The sequence below is a fragment of the Leucoraja erinacea genome, chromosome 27 (genome assembly GCF_028641065.1).
Source record: "Leucoraja erinacea ecotype New England chromosome 27, Leri_hhj_1, whole genome shotgun sequence".
NCBI lineage: Eukaryota > Metazoa > Chordata > Chondrichthyes > Rajiformes > Rajidae > Leucoraja > Leucoraja erinaceus.
The window spans coordinates 18,162,295-18,175,018 of record NC_073403.1 but is presented as its reverse complement, the minus strand read 5'-3'; the positions used below and the strand labels follow the sequence as shown (position 1 = coordinate 18,175,018).

The following is a 12,724-nucleotide window of genomic DNA, read 5'->3' as shown; positions in this document are numbered from 1 at the left end:
TGGGGGACACAATTTCTTGGCGTTCACACGCGCATGTGCACACACACACTCACATACGAGGCTTCGGAGGCTTCAGCCGTGGGCCTTGTGGATAGTAATTACGGGAACGATGGCCCAGGCTTACGGCCAGCGTGGAGAAGCAGCGCTAAATCCAGCTCAATTCTGCCTGTCTCGCCGGTTAACCTACAGCCCTGCCTGGACCTACGGGACACCAGTCCGGAGCTGTGGAGCTAGCACTGCTTCTCCGCGCTGGCTGTAAACCTGGGCCGTAGTACCTGTAAGTCCAGGTAAGGCTGGTGGGTTAACAGGCAGAGTTGAGCTGGATTTAGCGCTGCTTCTCTGTGCTGGCTGTGGGCCTGGGGGCACCGTCCCCGTCTGACTCCCGACGTCTCTGGCTGCCCCCGGGCGTGGGGGAATGGTCCTGTGGTGGTTTTGCAGCGCCAGAGACCTGGCCGGGATCGATCCTGGCTGCGGATGAGGTATAGGTCTGTGTCCAGCGATGCAGAGTGTTTTCGCTTGTGACCCTATGACCTGGGCATGCAATTCAAGCTCCGCTCCACCAGGACGTCTCCCTCCTCCAATCACCGTGCTCTATCCTCAGTCCCACCCCTGCTGCCTGCTGACCAACGTCTCTCATCCAATCAGCGCCCTCGATCATCAGTCCCACCCCCACTGTCTCGCGGAAAGCGGAGAATTCACCGGGTTTTAAAATCCGGATTACAAAAAAATGGGGGTATCATCCCCCATCTCTCCAAATGTGGGGGGGGGGGGGGGAAAGAGACAGGGGACGTGTCCCATCTGGCCTGGCGGCGCTGGTGAACGGCTGCGGCTCGCCCTGCAGTCCGTTTATTTTTACTTTTTTGTGTTGGTTTTTTTTTCCGATTTGTTTAGCTAAGTTTTTGGTTTTAGGTTGTGTTTATGTGTGGGGGAGGGGTTTGAAACAGGGCTTGCCGTCTCTCCCTTCGGGGGAATGCGACTTTTTTGCCGTATCCCCCTTCTCTGCCTCCGTCTGCGCTGAGGCCTAATGGTGGAGCTGGCGACCTCGAGGCTCCGGAGGCAGCCTCTCAGGACTCACCCTAGGCTCGCTCCCGTGAGGGCGGCCCAGCTCGGGGCTGGAACGGCGCTCCCGTGAGGGGCTGTGACGCTCCCGTGAGGGCGGCCCAGCTTGAGGGTAACGGCGCTCCCGTGGGGGTGGCCTGGCGCGGGGCTGAGACGCTCACGTGAGGGTGACCCAGCTCGGGGCTGGAACGGTGCTCCAGTGGCTGAGGCGGCGTTCTGGCGGCCTGAGTCCGGGGTTCGGCCGCGGGCCAGTGGACGACGTCGTCAACAGCTGTGTCCGCTGGACTGGAGTGCGGCAGCTTCGACCACCCCGGGCCGTTCGTGGAGCTCGGCGAGCCGCAGGACTGACTTACCATCGCCCGGTGGGGCATCGCCTCAGCGCAGAGGGAGAAGAGGGAAGAGACTGCAGCCCTAAGATTTTTGCCTCCATCACAGTGAGGAGGTGCTTGTTGGACTCACTGTGGTGGATGTTAATTTGTGTTTACTGTCTGTTCTGTTGTTTATTATTGTATTATTGTATGTATGGCTGCAGGTAACGACATTTCGTTCAGACCGTAAGGTCTGAATGACAAATAAAGGATCTAATTCTAATCCTTGGAAGTTCAATGGTCACATACTGAAATCTCCATTCTGGTTTCAAGCATTTTAGAAAATTTGGGCAGCAACTCCTTTGAAAAGTGAAATGTATATTTTAGAACATAAATGCCGAAAGAGTTTGATTTCAGTGCAAACTTGGTTTGGTTCTTTGCAGCTGATTCTAGGTACCAGATACGGCTTTCATTGGAGAGCACAAGCTAATTTCTTGATTAGTACGGGTGTCAGAGGTTATGGGGAGAAGGCAGGAAAATGGATAAGGAGGGAGAGATAGGTCAGCCATGATTGAATGACTTGATGGGCTGAATAGCCTAATTCTACTCCTATTGCTTATGACTGTATGACAATTTCCGTTTCCTTGGAGCACCGTTTCTCTGTGACCACGTGGGTTTCCTCCAGGTGCTCTGATTCCGCCCCCACCCCCCCCTTCACCCACGTCTAAAAGGCCTGTGGGTTTGTAGATTAATTGTCCACTGCAAATTACCCTTGTAGATTGGTGAGTGGTAGAATCTGGGGTGATTTGATGACAATACGGAGAGAACAATGGTGGATTACATCAGTATAGGGTTACAAGCAGTTACAAAAATCATGCCATGCTGAGTGAATGGGAATAGGGAAGTACGAGGTACAGGGAGAAATAAATTTATGCCAAAATGACCTTCCAAATCTACTCAATCCAGTGTCTTGAGAAAAGCCAATCAAAGGGTGTTGCTATTGGGAGAGTCAGGAAGGAAAATAACTGCATAAAGTGAAGGCAAAATTAGTGCGGATTTTTCACCTCAACCTATTTTCTTTATCATCATTACTTTTTTTGAATATCTTTCATTCATTTGTTCTATATCTCTCTCTCTACATCATTCATTTGTTCTATATCTCTCATTTTCCTTCCCCCCCCCCCCCCACCCCCAGTCTGAAGAAGGGTCTCGACCCGAAATGTCACCTATTCCTTTTCTTCCGGGATGCTATCTGACTCCGAGTTACTCCAGCTTTTTGTGTCTATCTGCAGTTCCTTCCTATACAATACATAACTTTAACTCTTCTCACCGTTCTTCCTCCTTCCCGGTGGATGTCAGTTAAGCTGCTGGTGCTCCCGTTCTCCTGCATCTCCAGCTGGTTGCCATCCCAGTGCATGGTGGCACGGGGTATCTTTGGCATCTCCGATTTGGGCCACATCACATAGTCATGGGAGCCGGATGAGGAGCTATAAGCACCACTCCTTAATCTGCAAACAGAAACCCAACTTGGTTGCAAATCATGCCCAATATTCATTTGACAGAGTTCTTCGAGATCCGCCCTTACTGCTCTCCCTCCGATTCCTGCTGCTCCCCTGCATTTCGATCATGTTCTAACCCGGACTCGCTCTAATAATCTGCCCATCAAAAAACTCTTTTGCATGTGTTCATCTGTTACCAGCCATGCCTCTCCTCTTTTCCAGCTTTCTTTCCCACCAAAGAATGGTTCCTTTGTCTCTGGCTCTTGATCATTTGTTAGATATCCCACTAAAGGGCAATAGTGAGAAAATTACATCCAGACCAGTCAAATTCCACAATGAGGGCTACTACTTTAATAAGACAATAGGAATCCTTTCCCCCAAAACATCAAACAATACTGGACAGAAGTAACCCGAGTATTTATGCAGGTCACAGGCTTACCTGAGGCAGGTTCCCATTAAGGCCAACAGCAGGAGTAGGAGGATACCACCCAGCACACAGGAAACGACCACCAGTGCCAACAAATATGCTGTGGACAGAAAAACAGACCACCATTAATATACATCTACATTAATGAACTATAAACTAGCACATTCCTTAAATTAGTTAGAGAACATCTAATTATCTGTTTATCTAGTAAATGAGCATTAAGCACTAAAAGATTTAAAAATGTATTATTTTGCAGAATAAAAACTGTTAGCATTCCACTTTAATCCAAATCAACCCAAAATGAATTAAAAACTCTGATTAAGAACTACTTTTTCCTGCAAGTTTCACGAGGAAGTACTAGTGTTCAAGCATCATACAGGCACAGCAACAGCTCCTTCGATACAACTCAGTCAACCAAGATGTGCCATCTACGCATGTCCCACCTGTCCAAGTTTGGACCATATCCCTCTCAACCTTTCTTAGAGTTAAGACTGCTTCATTGTTTTATATTTTATACTTTATATCAAATTTTTTATTTTGTACTTTATATCAAAAAAATAGGAGAGTCCAGCAAGTTCAGCATAATATCCTCCTTGTGTTTCACCAGATACACTATTCACCTTTAATTTCTTCCAGTACCAATATTAACTAATTTTCTCCATCCACTGATCCTCTCAGACCCGTAGAGTTTGCCCCGTTTTCAGTTACATTCTGCAGAATGTGACCACCAGACTAGTTTTGATCCTGGGCACAACTTTTTCATGACTGCCCTGGACTTGGTTGAAGATTAAGCAGTTGATTGCATATTGCATCAGGCACATATTCCCAACAGTGGACATGTCCAAAAGTGACAGATGTAAAAGGAGTATGCTGACCTTTTGATTAATGGGCAAAAATGTATTGGGGTAGGCGTTTTAAACCTTTGATAATCCCCTTTTGAAACAGGAGCAGGTTGTTAACGAACTGCTGTGCTCTACAGCATAGAGGAGATGCTGGTGGCACAACCCTGATTGAGGAACAAGAAACCTCACCAGATGCAGATAAAGGAGCAAAAACTATGCCAAGAACAGAGGAGTGGTGGAGAGGCAGGAGTTACCTAACAGTGAACAAAGGTGGAAGCAGGGATATGATATTTGGTCCCCCACACCTCTACTAGTATTAAATATAATGACGCATCGTGGTAACAAGAGTCACGGGTTACACCCGGCTATTTATTTCTTAAAGAGCATTGTTTGTTTGTTAGATTCCAAAAGACCAACATCAATGTCTTAACAGACTCGTATCTTGTGTTCTGATCAATTGAACAATGCATTCTCTTTGTACTTTAGTACATTAGTGTGTGACGTGTACAAAGTGTGCTTACGTTTAACAATCATATTCTCTATTTACTGTTACAAAACAGTGTTTTTATTTTCCTCCGGGCACCTCCAAAAAGGTAAAAACAAGATTGATGTACAACAGCCAATAGAGTCACATGAACTGTGTAGGAAGGAACTGCAGATGCTGGTTTATAGATAGACACAAAACACATGTCACGTGAACTATTGCATCGTAAAAAACGCTTTGACAATGTATAACACTAATTCAACTGGCCCTATTGTTTGCATTATTTGTAGAGAGAGTTTGAGCTCCATGTTACACTATTTTGCAAAGGATCATATGACATCTACTTACATTTATCGCAGTTGAATCCTCCGTAACCAAATGGACACCTAAAAGTAACAGACAAATGGTTTATTGCACTGGCAGAAAAGTCTGTTGCCGAACAATGTTTAAAAATCAATCCACAACCATGCTCCCTTTAAAACCATCCCATTGGATTTGTGCCTTAAAATCTCTCAGCTCTCAGGCAGGAATATCTTTTGTGCAATTATAATTCTATTTCCCCTCCAGGTAGTCTCAAGCAACATTGCAGCCGAGAAACAGTGCATATTTTGTGATGCTACGTGCCAGTACTGTGTCGTTCAAAACTAGATTTAAGTTATTTTTTTTTAAATATTACAAAGAGATTATGAAAGTAAAATTTATTAAATTATGCAAACAGGCCCTTGAGCAGCTTCAGCAGTTTATAGGACAACGATATGTCACAGACAGCAGCTGGAAGGAATGATGTGTGTACCAGCACGTTTTTGTCGACAAAACAAAGTACTGCCTAAAACCACTCAACAAAGTTGGCTTTACGTTAGTTCAGCATGCGTTTATCTAGTCAAATGCAAAAGTTGGCATTCAATTTGTAACATCTGGATTTCGATTTAATATCTTATTATCTATCTTAATCTAACCATGGTTCAAGTAACAATACATTCAGCAAAGAAGGGGGAGGTAAAGTGTAGGTTCACAAGCATATAATTTCCCAGCTGAGTACTACGTCAGTAAAATTCATCTCAGCAAAGGGATCTAAATGGATTATTCCTGCACTTCACTGTTTCAAAAAGCATACCCACCCATCTACAGTAGTGCATACGACTTTAGGTTTGTGACGTTATTTTTTGCTGGAGGTTGCAACCTCTTGGTCGGGGCCTGAAGGGTCCTGACCTGAAACATCACCCATCCTTTTTCTCCGGAGATTCTTCCTGACCCACCGAGTTACTCCAGCACTTTGAGCCTATCCTAGAGAAAACTACACTGGTATACCATGATGTAAACATGGTTTTAGAGAAGGCAAAATCAGAATAAGCTATCAATTTTGTTAATCAGGACAGATGTTTAGAGTCATAAGGAGATGGTATCACACAGCATAGAAACAGGCCCTTCAGTCCAGCTATTCTATGCTGACCAGGATGACCAACCTAAGCTGATCCCATTTGCCTGTGTTTGGCCAGAATCAAAATTAGTTATGTGTTTGCAGAGAGCTGATCAAAATGATTATGTATTTAAAAATGCAGTTCAGCCCACATACAGAGACTAGTTTTCAACACAAGAAACATGGGATATAGACACAAAATGCTGGAATAACTCAGCAGGACAGGCAGCATCTCTGGAGTGAAGGAATGGGTGACTTTTCAGGTCGAGACCCTTCTTCAGGCTCGGGCCTCAGCAAACAGAGTCTGAAGGGTGTCGACCCGAATCGTCACCCATTCCTTCTCTCCAGAGATGCTGCCTGTCCCGCTGAGTTACTCCAGCATTTTGTGTCTATCTACGATTTAAACCAGCATCTGCAGTTCTTTCCTGCACAAGAAACATGGGAGTTGCTTGTCAAAGTAATCCAAATAATATTAAAGTATCTTTGTCACAAAACTTTAATATCAAATTAGCTCATCCTCATGATTGGCATAGTATCTATGAATACTGTACTGCATTAATACTGTAGGATAAAGTTTTCTAAAGAAGCAGGGCAACAGTGACCATAATGTGGTGGAATTCTACATTAACACGGTTAATTCATGAGATTAGGGTCCTGAAGTTAAAGAAAGGAGATTTTGAAGGCAGGAGACGGGAATTGGCAAGGATAGACGGGCAAATTGTGCTTAAAGGGTTGAAGTGAAGATGCAAGACAAAGATTTAAAGACCGCTTGGATGAACTACACAAATTTTTCATCCCTGTCTAGCGAAAAAGTAAAACTGGGAAGGCGGCTCAACCGTGGCTAACGAGGGAAATCAAGGCTAGTGTTAAAGCCAAGAAAAGGGCATATAAATTGGCCAGAGGAAGCAGCAAACCAGAGGATTGGGAGAAATTTAGAACTAAAGACAGGAGGACAAAGGGGTTAATTAAGAAGGGGGGGGGGGGGGGGGGGGGGGGAGCACGAAAGAAAGCTTGCTGGGAATATAAAAACTGACTCTAAAAGCTTCTTTAGATATGTAAAAAGGAAAGGATTAGTAAATCAAAAATGTAGATCCTTACAATCAGAGACAGGTGAAATTATAATGGGAAACAAAGAAATGGCTGAACAGTTAAATGAGTACTTTGGTTCTGTCTTCACTAAGGAAGACACAAACAATCTTACAGAAATACTAGGAGACCAAGGATCTAGTGGGAGGGAGGAACTGAAGGGAATCCACATTAGTCAGGAAATGGTAGGTAGACAACAATGCTGGAGAAATTCAGCAGGTGCAGCAGCATCTATGGAGCGAAGGAAATAGGCAAGGTTTCGAACTAAAACCCTTCTTCAGACTGAAAATGGTGTTAGGTAAACTGTTGGGACTGAAGGTAAATAATTCCCCAGGGCCTGATGGTCTGCATCACAGAGAACTCAAGGACGTGGCCTAAGAAATTGTGGAAGCATTGGTGATCATTTTCCAATGTTCTCTCGATTCTGGATCATTTCCTGTGGTCTGGAGGGTAGCCAATATAGCTCCACTCTTTAAGAAAGGAGGGAAAGAGAAAACGGGGAAATATAAACTTACATTGGTAGTGGGTAAGATGCTTGAGTCGATTATTAAAGATGTCAAAGCAGCGCATTTGGAAAGCAGTGACAGGATCGGTCAAACTCAGCATGGATTTGTGAGGGGGAGATCATGCTCGATTAATCTGGAATTTTTTGAGGATGTAACAAGTAGAATGGATAAGGGAGAGCCAGTGGATGCGGTGTATCTGGACTTTCAAAAAGCCATTGACATGGTCCCACACTAGAGATTAGCGTGCAAAATTAGAGAACATGGTATTGGGGGTAGTGTATTAACATGGATAGAGAACTGGTTGGCAGACAGGAAGTAAAGAGTAGGAATTAACGGGTCCTTTACAGAATGGCAGGCAGTGACTAGTGGGTGCCGCAAGGCTTGGGGCTGGGACCCCAGTAATTGACAATATATATTAACGATTTAGACGAGGGAATTAAATGTGACATCAAGTTTGCAGATGACACAAAGCTAGGTAGCAGTGTGAGCTGCGAGGAGGATGCTACGAGGCTGCATTGTGACTAGGGTAAGTGGGCAGATGCAGTATAATGTGGGTAAATGTGAGGTTATCCACTTTGGTGACAAGAACAGGAAGGTAGATTATTATTTGAATGGTGCCAGATTAGGAAAAGGAGAGGTTCAATGAGACCTGGGTGTCCTTGTACATCAGTCATTGAAAGTAAACATGCAGGTACAGCACGCAGTGAATAAAGCTAATGGCATGTTGGGCTTCATTGCGAGGGGATTTGAGTTTAGGAGCAAAGAGGTCCTACTGCAGTTGTACAGGGCCCTGGTGAGACCGCACCTGGAGTATTGTGTGCAATTTTGGTCGCCTAATTTGAGGAAGGACATTATTGCTATTGAGGGAGTACAGCGTAGGTTCACCAGGTTAATTCCCAGAATGGCGGGACTTTAATATGATGAAAGAATGGGTCGACTGGGCTTGTATTCATTGGAATTTAGAAGGATGAGAGGGTATCTTATAGAAACATATAAAATTCTTAAAGGATTACACAGGCTAGATGCAGGAATAATGTTCCCAATGTTGGGCGAGTCCAGAACCAGAGGGTCACAGTTTAAGAAAAAGGGGTAGGCCATTCAGGACTGAGATGAGAAAACGTTTTTGCACTCAGTGTTGTGAATCTGTGGAATTCTCTGCCACAGAAGGTAGTGGAGGCCAATTTGCTGGATGTTTTCAGATTTAGCTCTTGGGGATAAAGGAATCAAAGGATATAGGGAAAAAGCAGGAATGGGGTACTGATTTTAGATGATCAGCCATGATCATATTGAATGGCGGTGCTGGCTCAAAGGGCTGAATGGCCTACTCCTGCACTTATTTTCTATGTTTCAATGAATACTGCAGTCCGACTTACTTTACACATGCTCCATTCTGAACCTTGAGGCCGCTTGGACATGCTGTTTGAAGAGAAGTAAATAAGTTGATTGTGTCTTACTCATCCTTACATCATTTCAATTGGTGCCTTGTTTATGCCAAGACAGCAGTTTTTTAGTCCATAAAGACACCTGTGTAAGCCGTGTGTACTCTTTTAAACCACCATTATAATAATATTATCAGCATCCAGGAGGACTACTCAAAGGGTACGTTCACATCAACGTTATACAAAAGTACACACAGGAATCTCTCACTGTGGCCTCAGCAAACCTCCATTTGCCGAATATGTACGTTTGGGTTACAATTCAAATGATGTCTTGGCCCACATGATAAAAGAGGAATATTGCTTAAAAGCAAAACAAAATCCATGAGGCAGAGGCCAGGTATTGTAATAGTGGAGCCCAAGGATTTATGGAGGCCAGGCATTCAGTTCTCAATGAAGTTCATGATGTTGAATGATTTTGTGTTAGGCAGGTGTTCCTGGAAACCTGGCAGACATACATGGTCATCTTAACCATCTCAAAATTCCCGTTAGTTTGTCATATAAACCAGGGTGCAGTGGAAATATTTGCTCAAATGATGGGTCACGGAGGAAATGGTAAACACAGCAATAAATGCAATGACGAGTGCAATACTGCAGAATTGTGCAAGACTAGTGCATTGCGAAGTAGAACAAAAAAAATTAAAGTGCGATGAGGAAGAGTTAAGAGGAAGAGTATGTGGCAGCACCTCTGGAAAGGGGGTGTGAAAACGGTGGCTGGTTGATGAGCAAAACAGAGTGCTGGAGGAACTCAGTGGGACAGGTAGCATCTGTGGAGGTAATTAACGTTTCAGGGCCCTTCTTGCAGTTAAACAGGAAGGAAGGGTCCCGACCAAAAACATATCCTGTCCATTTCCTCTTCAGATGCTGCATAATCCACTGAGCTCCTCCAGCACTTTGTTTTTTTCCCCACATCAGCAGTTTCTACATCTCCATGGTCAGTTCAGGAGTCTGATCAGGATCTAGAGCAAATAAAATTCAAAAATAACTTTAAATATCGGGATATTTTGTTTGAAAGATGCATGAAATAGGATGAACACGGAGTGTCTAAAATAATGAAGCAGATAGAAACAGGCTGCTTGAAATGATAGTTGAAGGATCTAGAGTAGGCACAGCTAAACAGCAAACCAGATAGAAGAGATTTAGAAGAGGAAAGGAAATTACTTCAGAGAGGAGGCTGCAGCAATTATTTCTGTTGGACTTGCAACTGAAGAAAATTCAATATTGAAGATTAGTTTGGATGGACAGATGGATGAGAAGGGATTAAAAAGATAGAGAAGTGGCAGGCAACTACGAGTTTCAACATGACTGGCAGAAATAGGTTATTGTTTCAGCAAACAAAGGTGTGGATTACATCATAAAATTCAAGAGAATGACAACAGCTAATTTGAAACAAGAAGTGCTGTAGCTAATCATGTAATCTCCCAGAGAACAGGACTATCAGGTCAATACTTCACCTAGTCTGGAAATGAAAGCGGATTTTTCAGAGGATTGAGAACAAGTACTCAATACATTGGGGTGGTCACGGTGACACAGCAGTAGAGTTGCTGCCTGACAGCGAATGAAGCGCCAGAGACCCAGGTTCGATCCCGACTACGGGTGCTGTCTGTACGGAGTTTGTATGTTCTCCCCGTGACCTGCGTGGGTTTTCTCCGAGATCTTTGGTTTCCTCCCACACTCCAGACGTACAGGTTTGTAGGTTAAATGGCTTGGTAAATGTAACAATTGTCCCTAGTGGGTGTAGGATAGTGTTAATGTGCGAGGATCGCTGGTCGGCGCGGACCCGGTGGGCCGAAGGACCTATTTCCGCAACGTATCTCGAAACTAAACTAATTACAAATGACATATCCCAGGATGGAGCAGTGCATTTGATCTCAATGAATAATCTTGTGTGTTGAAGACTGACTTCTTTCAGCAGGTAGAGAAGAACATATTTAATGCTTATAGCTTTACTGGTAACTTTGATAAACAAGAAATATTGCTTCAGACATGGCAAGTTGCAACAGGAATTTACTAAATATTTGTCAGATTTGGACTCAAAACGGCCACATTATATAAACAATTAGAAAAGAGATTATCACTGAATAAAATTATACAGCACACAATAGGATAGTCTTGCCACTACCATTCCACAAACCGCTCCATTGCAACACTTCTCAGGATCATTGTCCTGGCCCCACCATGTCTTATCTAAATTGTCTCACCATTGGTGGAACATGGTTTCAGTTGCTTGGATCTCAAGGGCTGGAATTCATCCCTCTCCCCCCCTTACCACCCTCACTCAATCCTCAATGCATTTGCCTCTCACCTTCACTGAAATTCTCCCACGAAACTAGCTCCTTGACCAAGCTTTTGATCCCCTTTTGACTGGATATCAATTTTCTTTAGACTTTAGAGACTAAAGTCTAAAGAAAGACCTTCGGCCTGCGATCACCCCCTACACTAACACTACCCGACGCACTAGGGACAATTTATAATTTTACAGAGGCCAATTCACCTATAATCCATGAGACAACACCCGTAGTCAGGTTTGAATCCGAGTCTCTGGCACCAAGGGTACAACTCGACTTTCCTTTGCTGAAAATCTTGTGAAACACTAGGGGATATTTTATTACAGAAAATAATGATGTATAAAAACAGGCATTCCCCAGAGTAGGGTCTCCCTTTATCGCAATCAGTCTAAAGAAGGGTCCCAACCCAAAATGCCACTCCGTCAACAGATGCTTCCTGATCTTCAGATTTCCTCCAGCACTTTGCGTTTTGTTCAGGATTCCAGCATCTGCAGTTCCTTGCATCTCCAAGCTTTCCATAAAGTTGTTACAACATAGCAGATGCTTGGCCAATCCAGACAACTCCTTGTTCTGCAGTCCAGTTGTCTTTCATTCCCCAACAGTTTCGAACATCTTCACACATTATTTTCCCTCAAGAGCCTGCCCACCTCACTTCTGGACTTTCCTCACATCTCTCGGTTACAAGGTTAAAGCACCACAAGAAGAATAACTTATTTTGTAAGGAATTTGCCCCTTACCTTTGCAACTTCGATCAGTATTTACAAACTTGTAGTAACCAGGTAGACAGCTGCACATGCCAATCCCATTGTTCGCTTTGCATTTGGAGGTGTTGATATCACAAAAATTGAGGTTGCACAGAGTATCAGCTTTGGTTTGTTGAAGGCAGGAGATGTGGGGAAAAGAGAAAACAGATGAAGAAAAATATATTTGTTGCAAGTTATTTCCGATGATTTCGTTTTAATATGTTTAGAATTTGGAATTTCTGCTTATTGCTTGCTGTAGCAATTTCCCCCACTTTGTTTCAATTGCCTCTTTGATGTTAAGACAAACCAAAAACCTCAGGAGAGCTTGGTTCCAGACATAACTGATTTAGGCTTTTGGCACATTCACACACACTGTCCTTAATAGGTCAAGTATCAATTTGAGAGGAGTCAATTGCAGTTAGCATTGCATCATTTCACAAAGACAAAATTGGCCTGTAACTAGGCATTGAAAGTGGTTTTAAGGACATCTCCACCTCAAAAGCAGCATGAGGGCCAATCTAGCTGCCAACAAGCATTTATTCACATCTTGGCTTGTTCTAAAACAGAACTGAAGTGGAAAACATCAGAATGCTCATTTTACAACAGCTCCAGTGAAAATCCCACCGTGA

At 43.8% G+C, this 12,724-nt stretch overlaps 1 protein-coding gene across 1 annotated transcript in view; it reads right to left on the bottom strand.

Moving 5' to 3' along the window:
* The window catches only part of LOC129710310 (protein HEG-like), an 80,258-nt gene that overhangs the window by 2,701 nt on the left and 64,833 nt on the right, over nucleotides 1–12,724 (bottom strand). The window contains exons 7-11 of the mRNA XM_055657215.1: nucleotides 12,090–12,218; nucleotides 9,002–9,044; nucleotides 4,968–5,005; nucleotides 3,306–3,393; nucleotides 2,698–2,875 (exon numbers count right to left, since the gene is read on the bottom strand). Coding sequence (XP_055513190.1) covers nucleotides 2,698–2,875; nucleotides 3,306–3,393; nucleotides 4,968–5,005; nucleotides 9,002–9,044; nucleotides 12,090–12,218 — 476 coding nt within the window. The remainder of the gene's footprint in view (nucleotides 1–2,697; nucleotides 2,876–3,305; nucleotides 3,394–4,967; nucleotides 5,006–9,001; nucleotides 9,045–12,089; nucleotides 12,219–12,724) is intronic.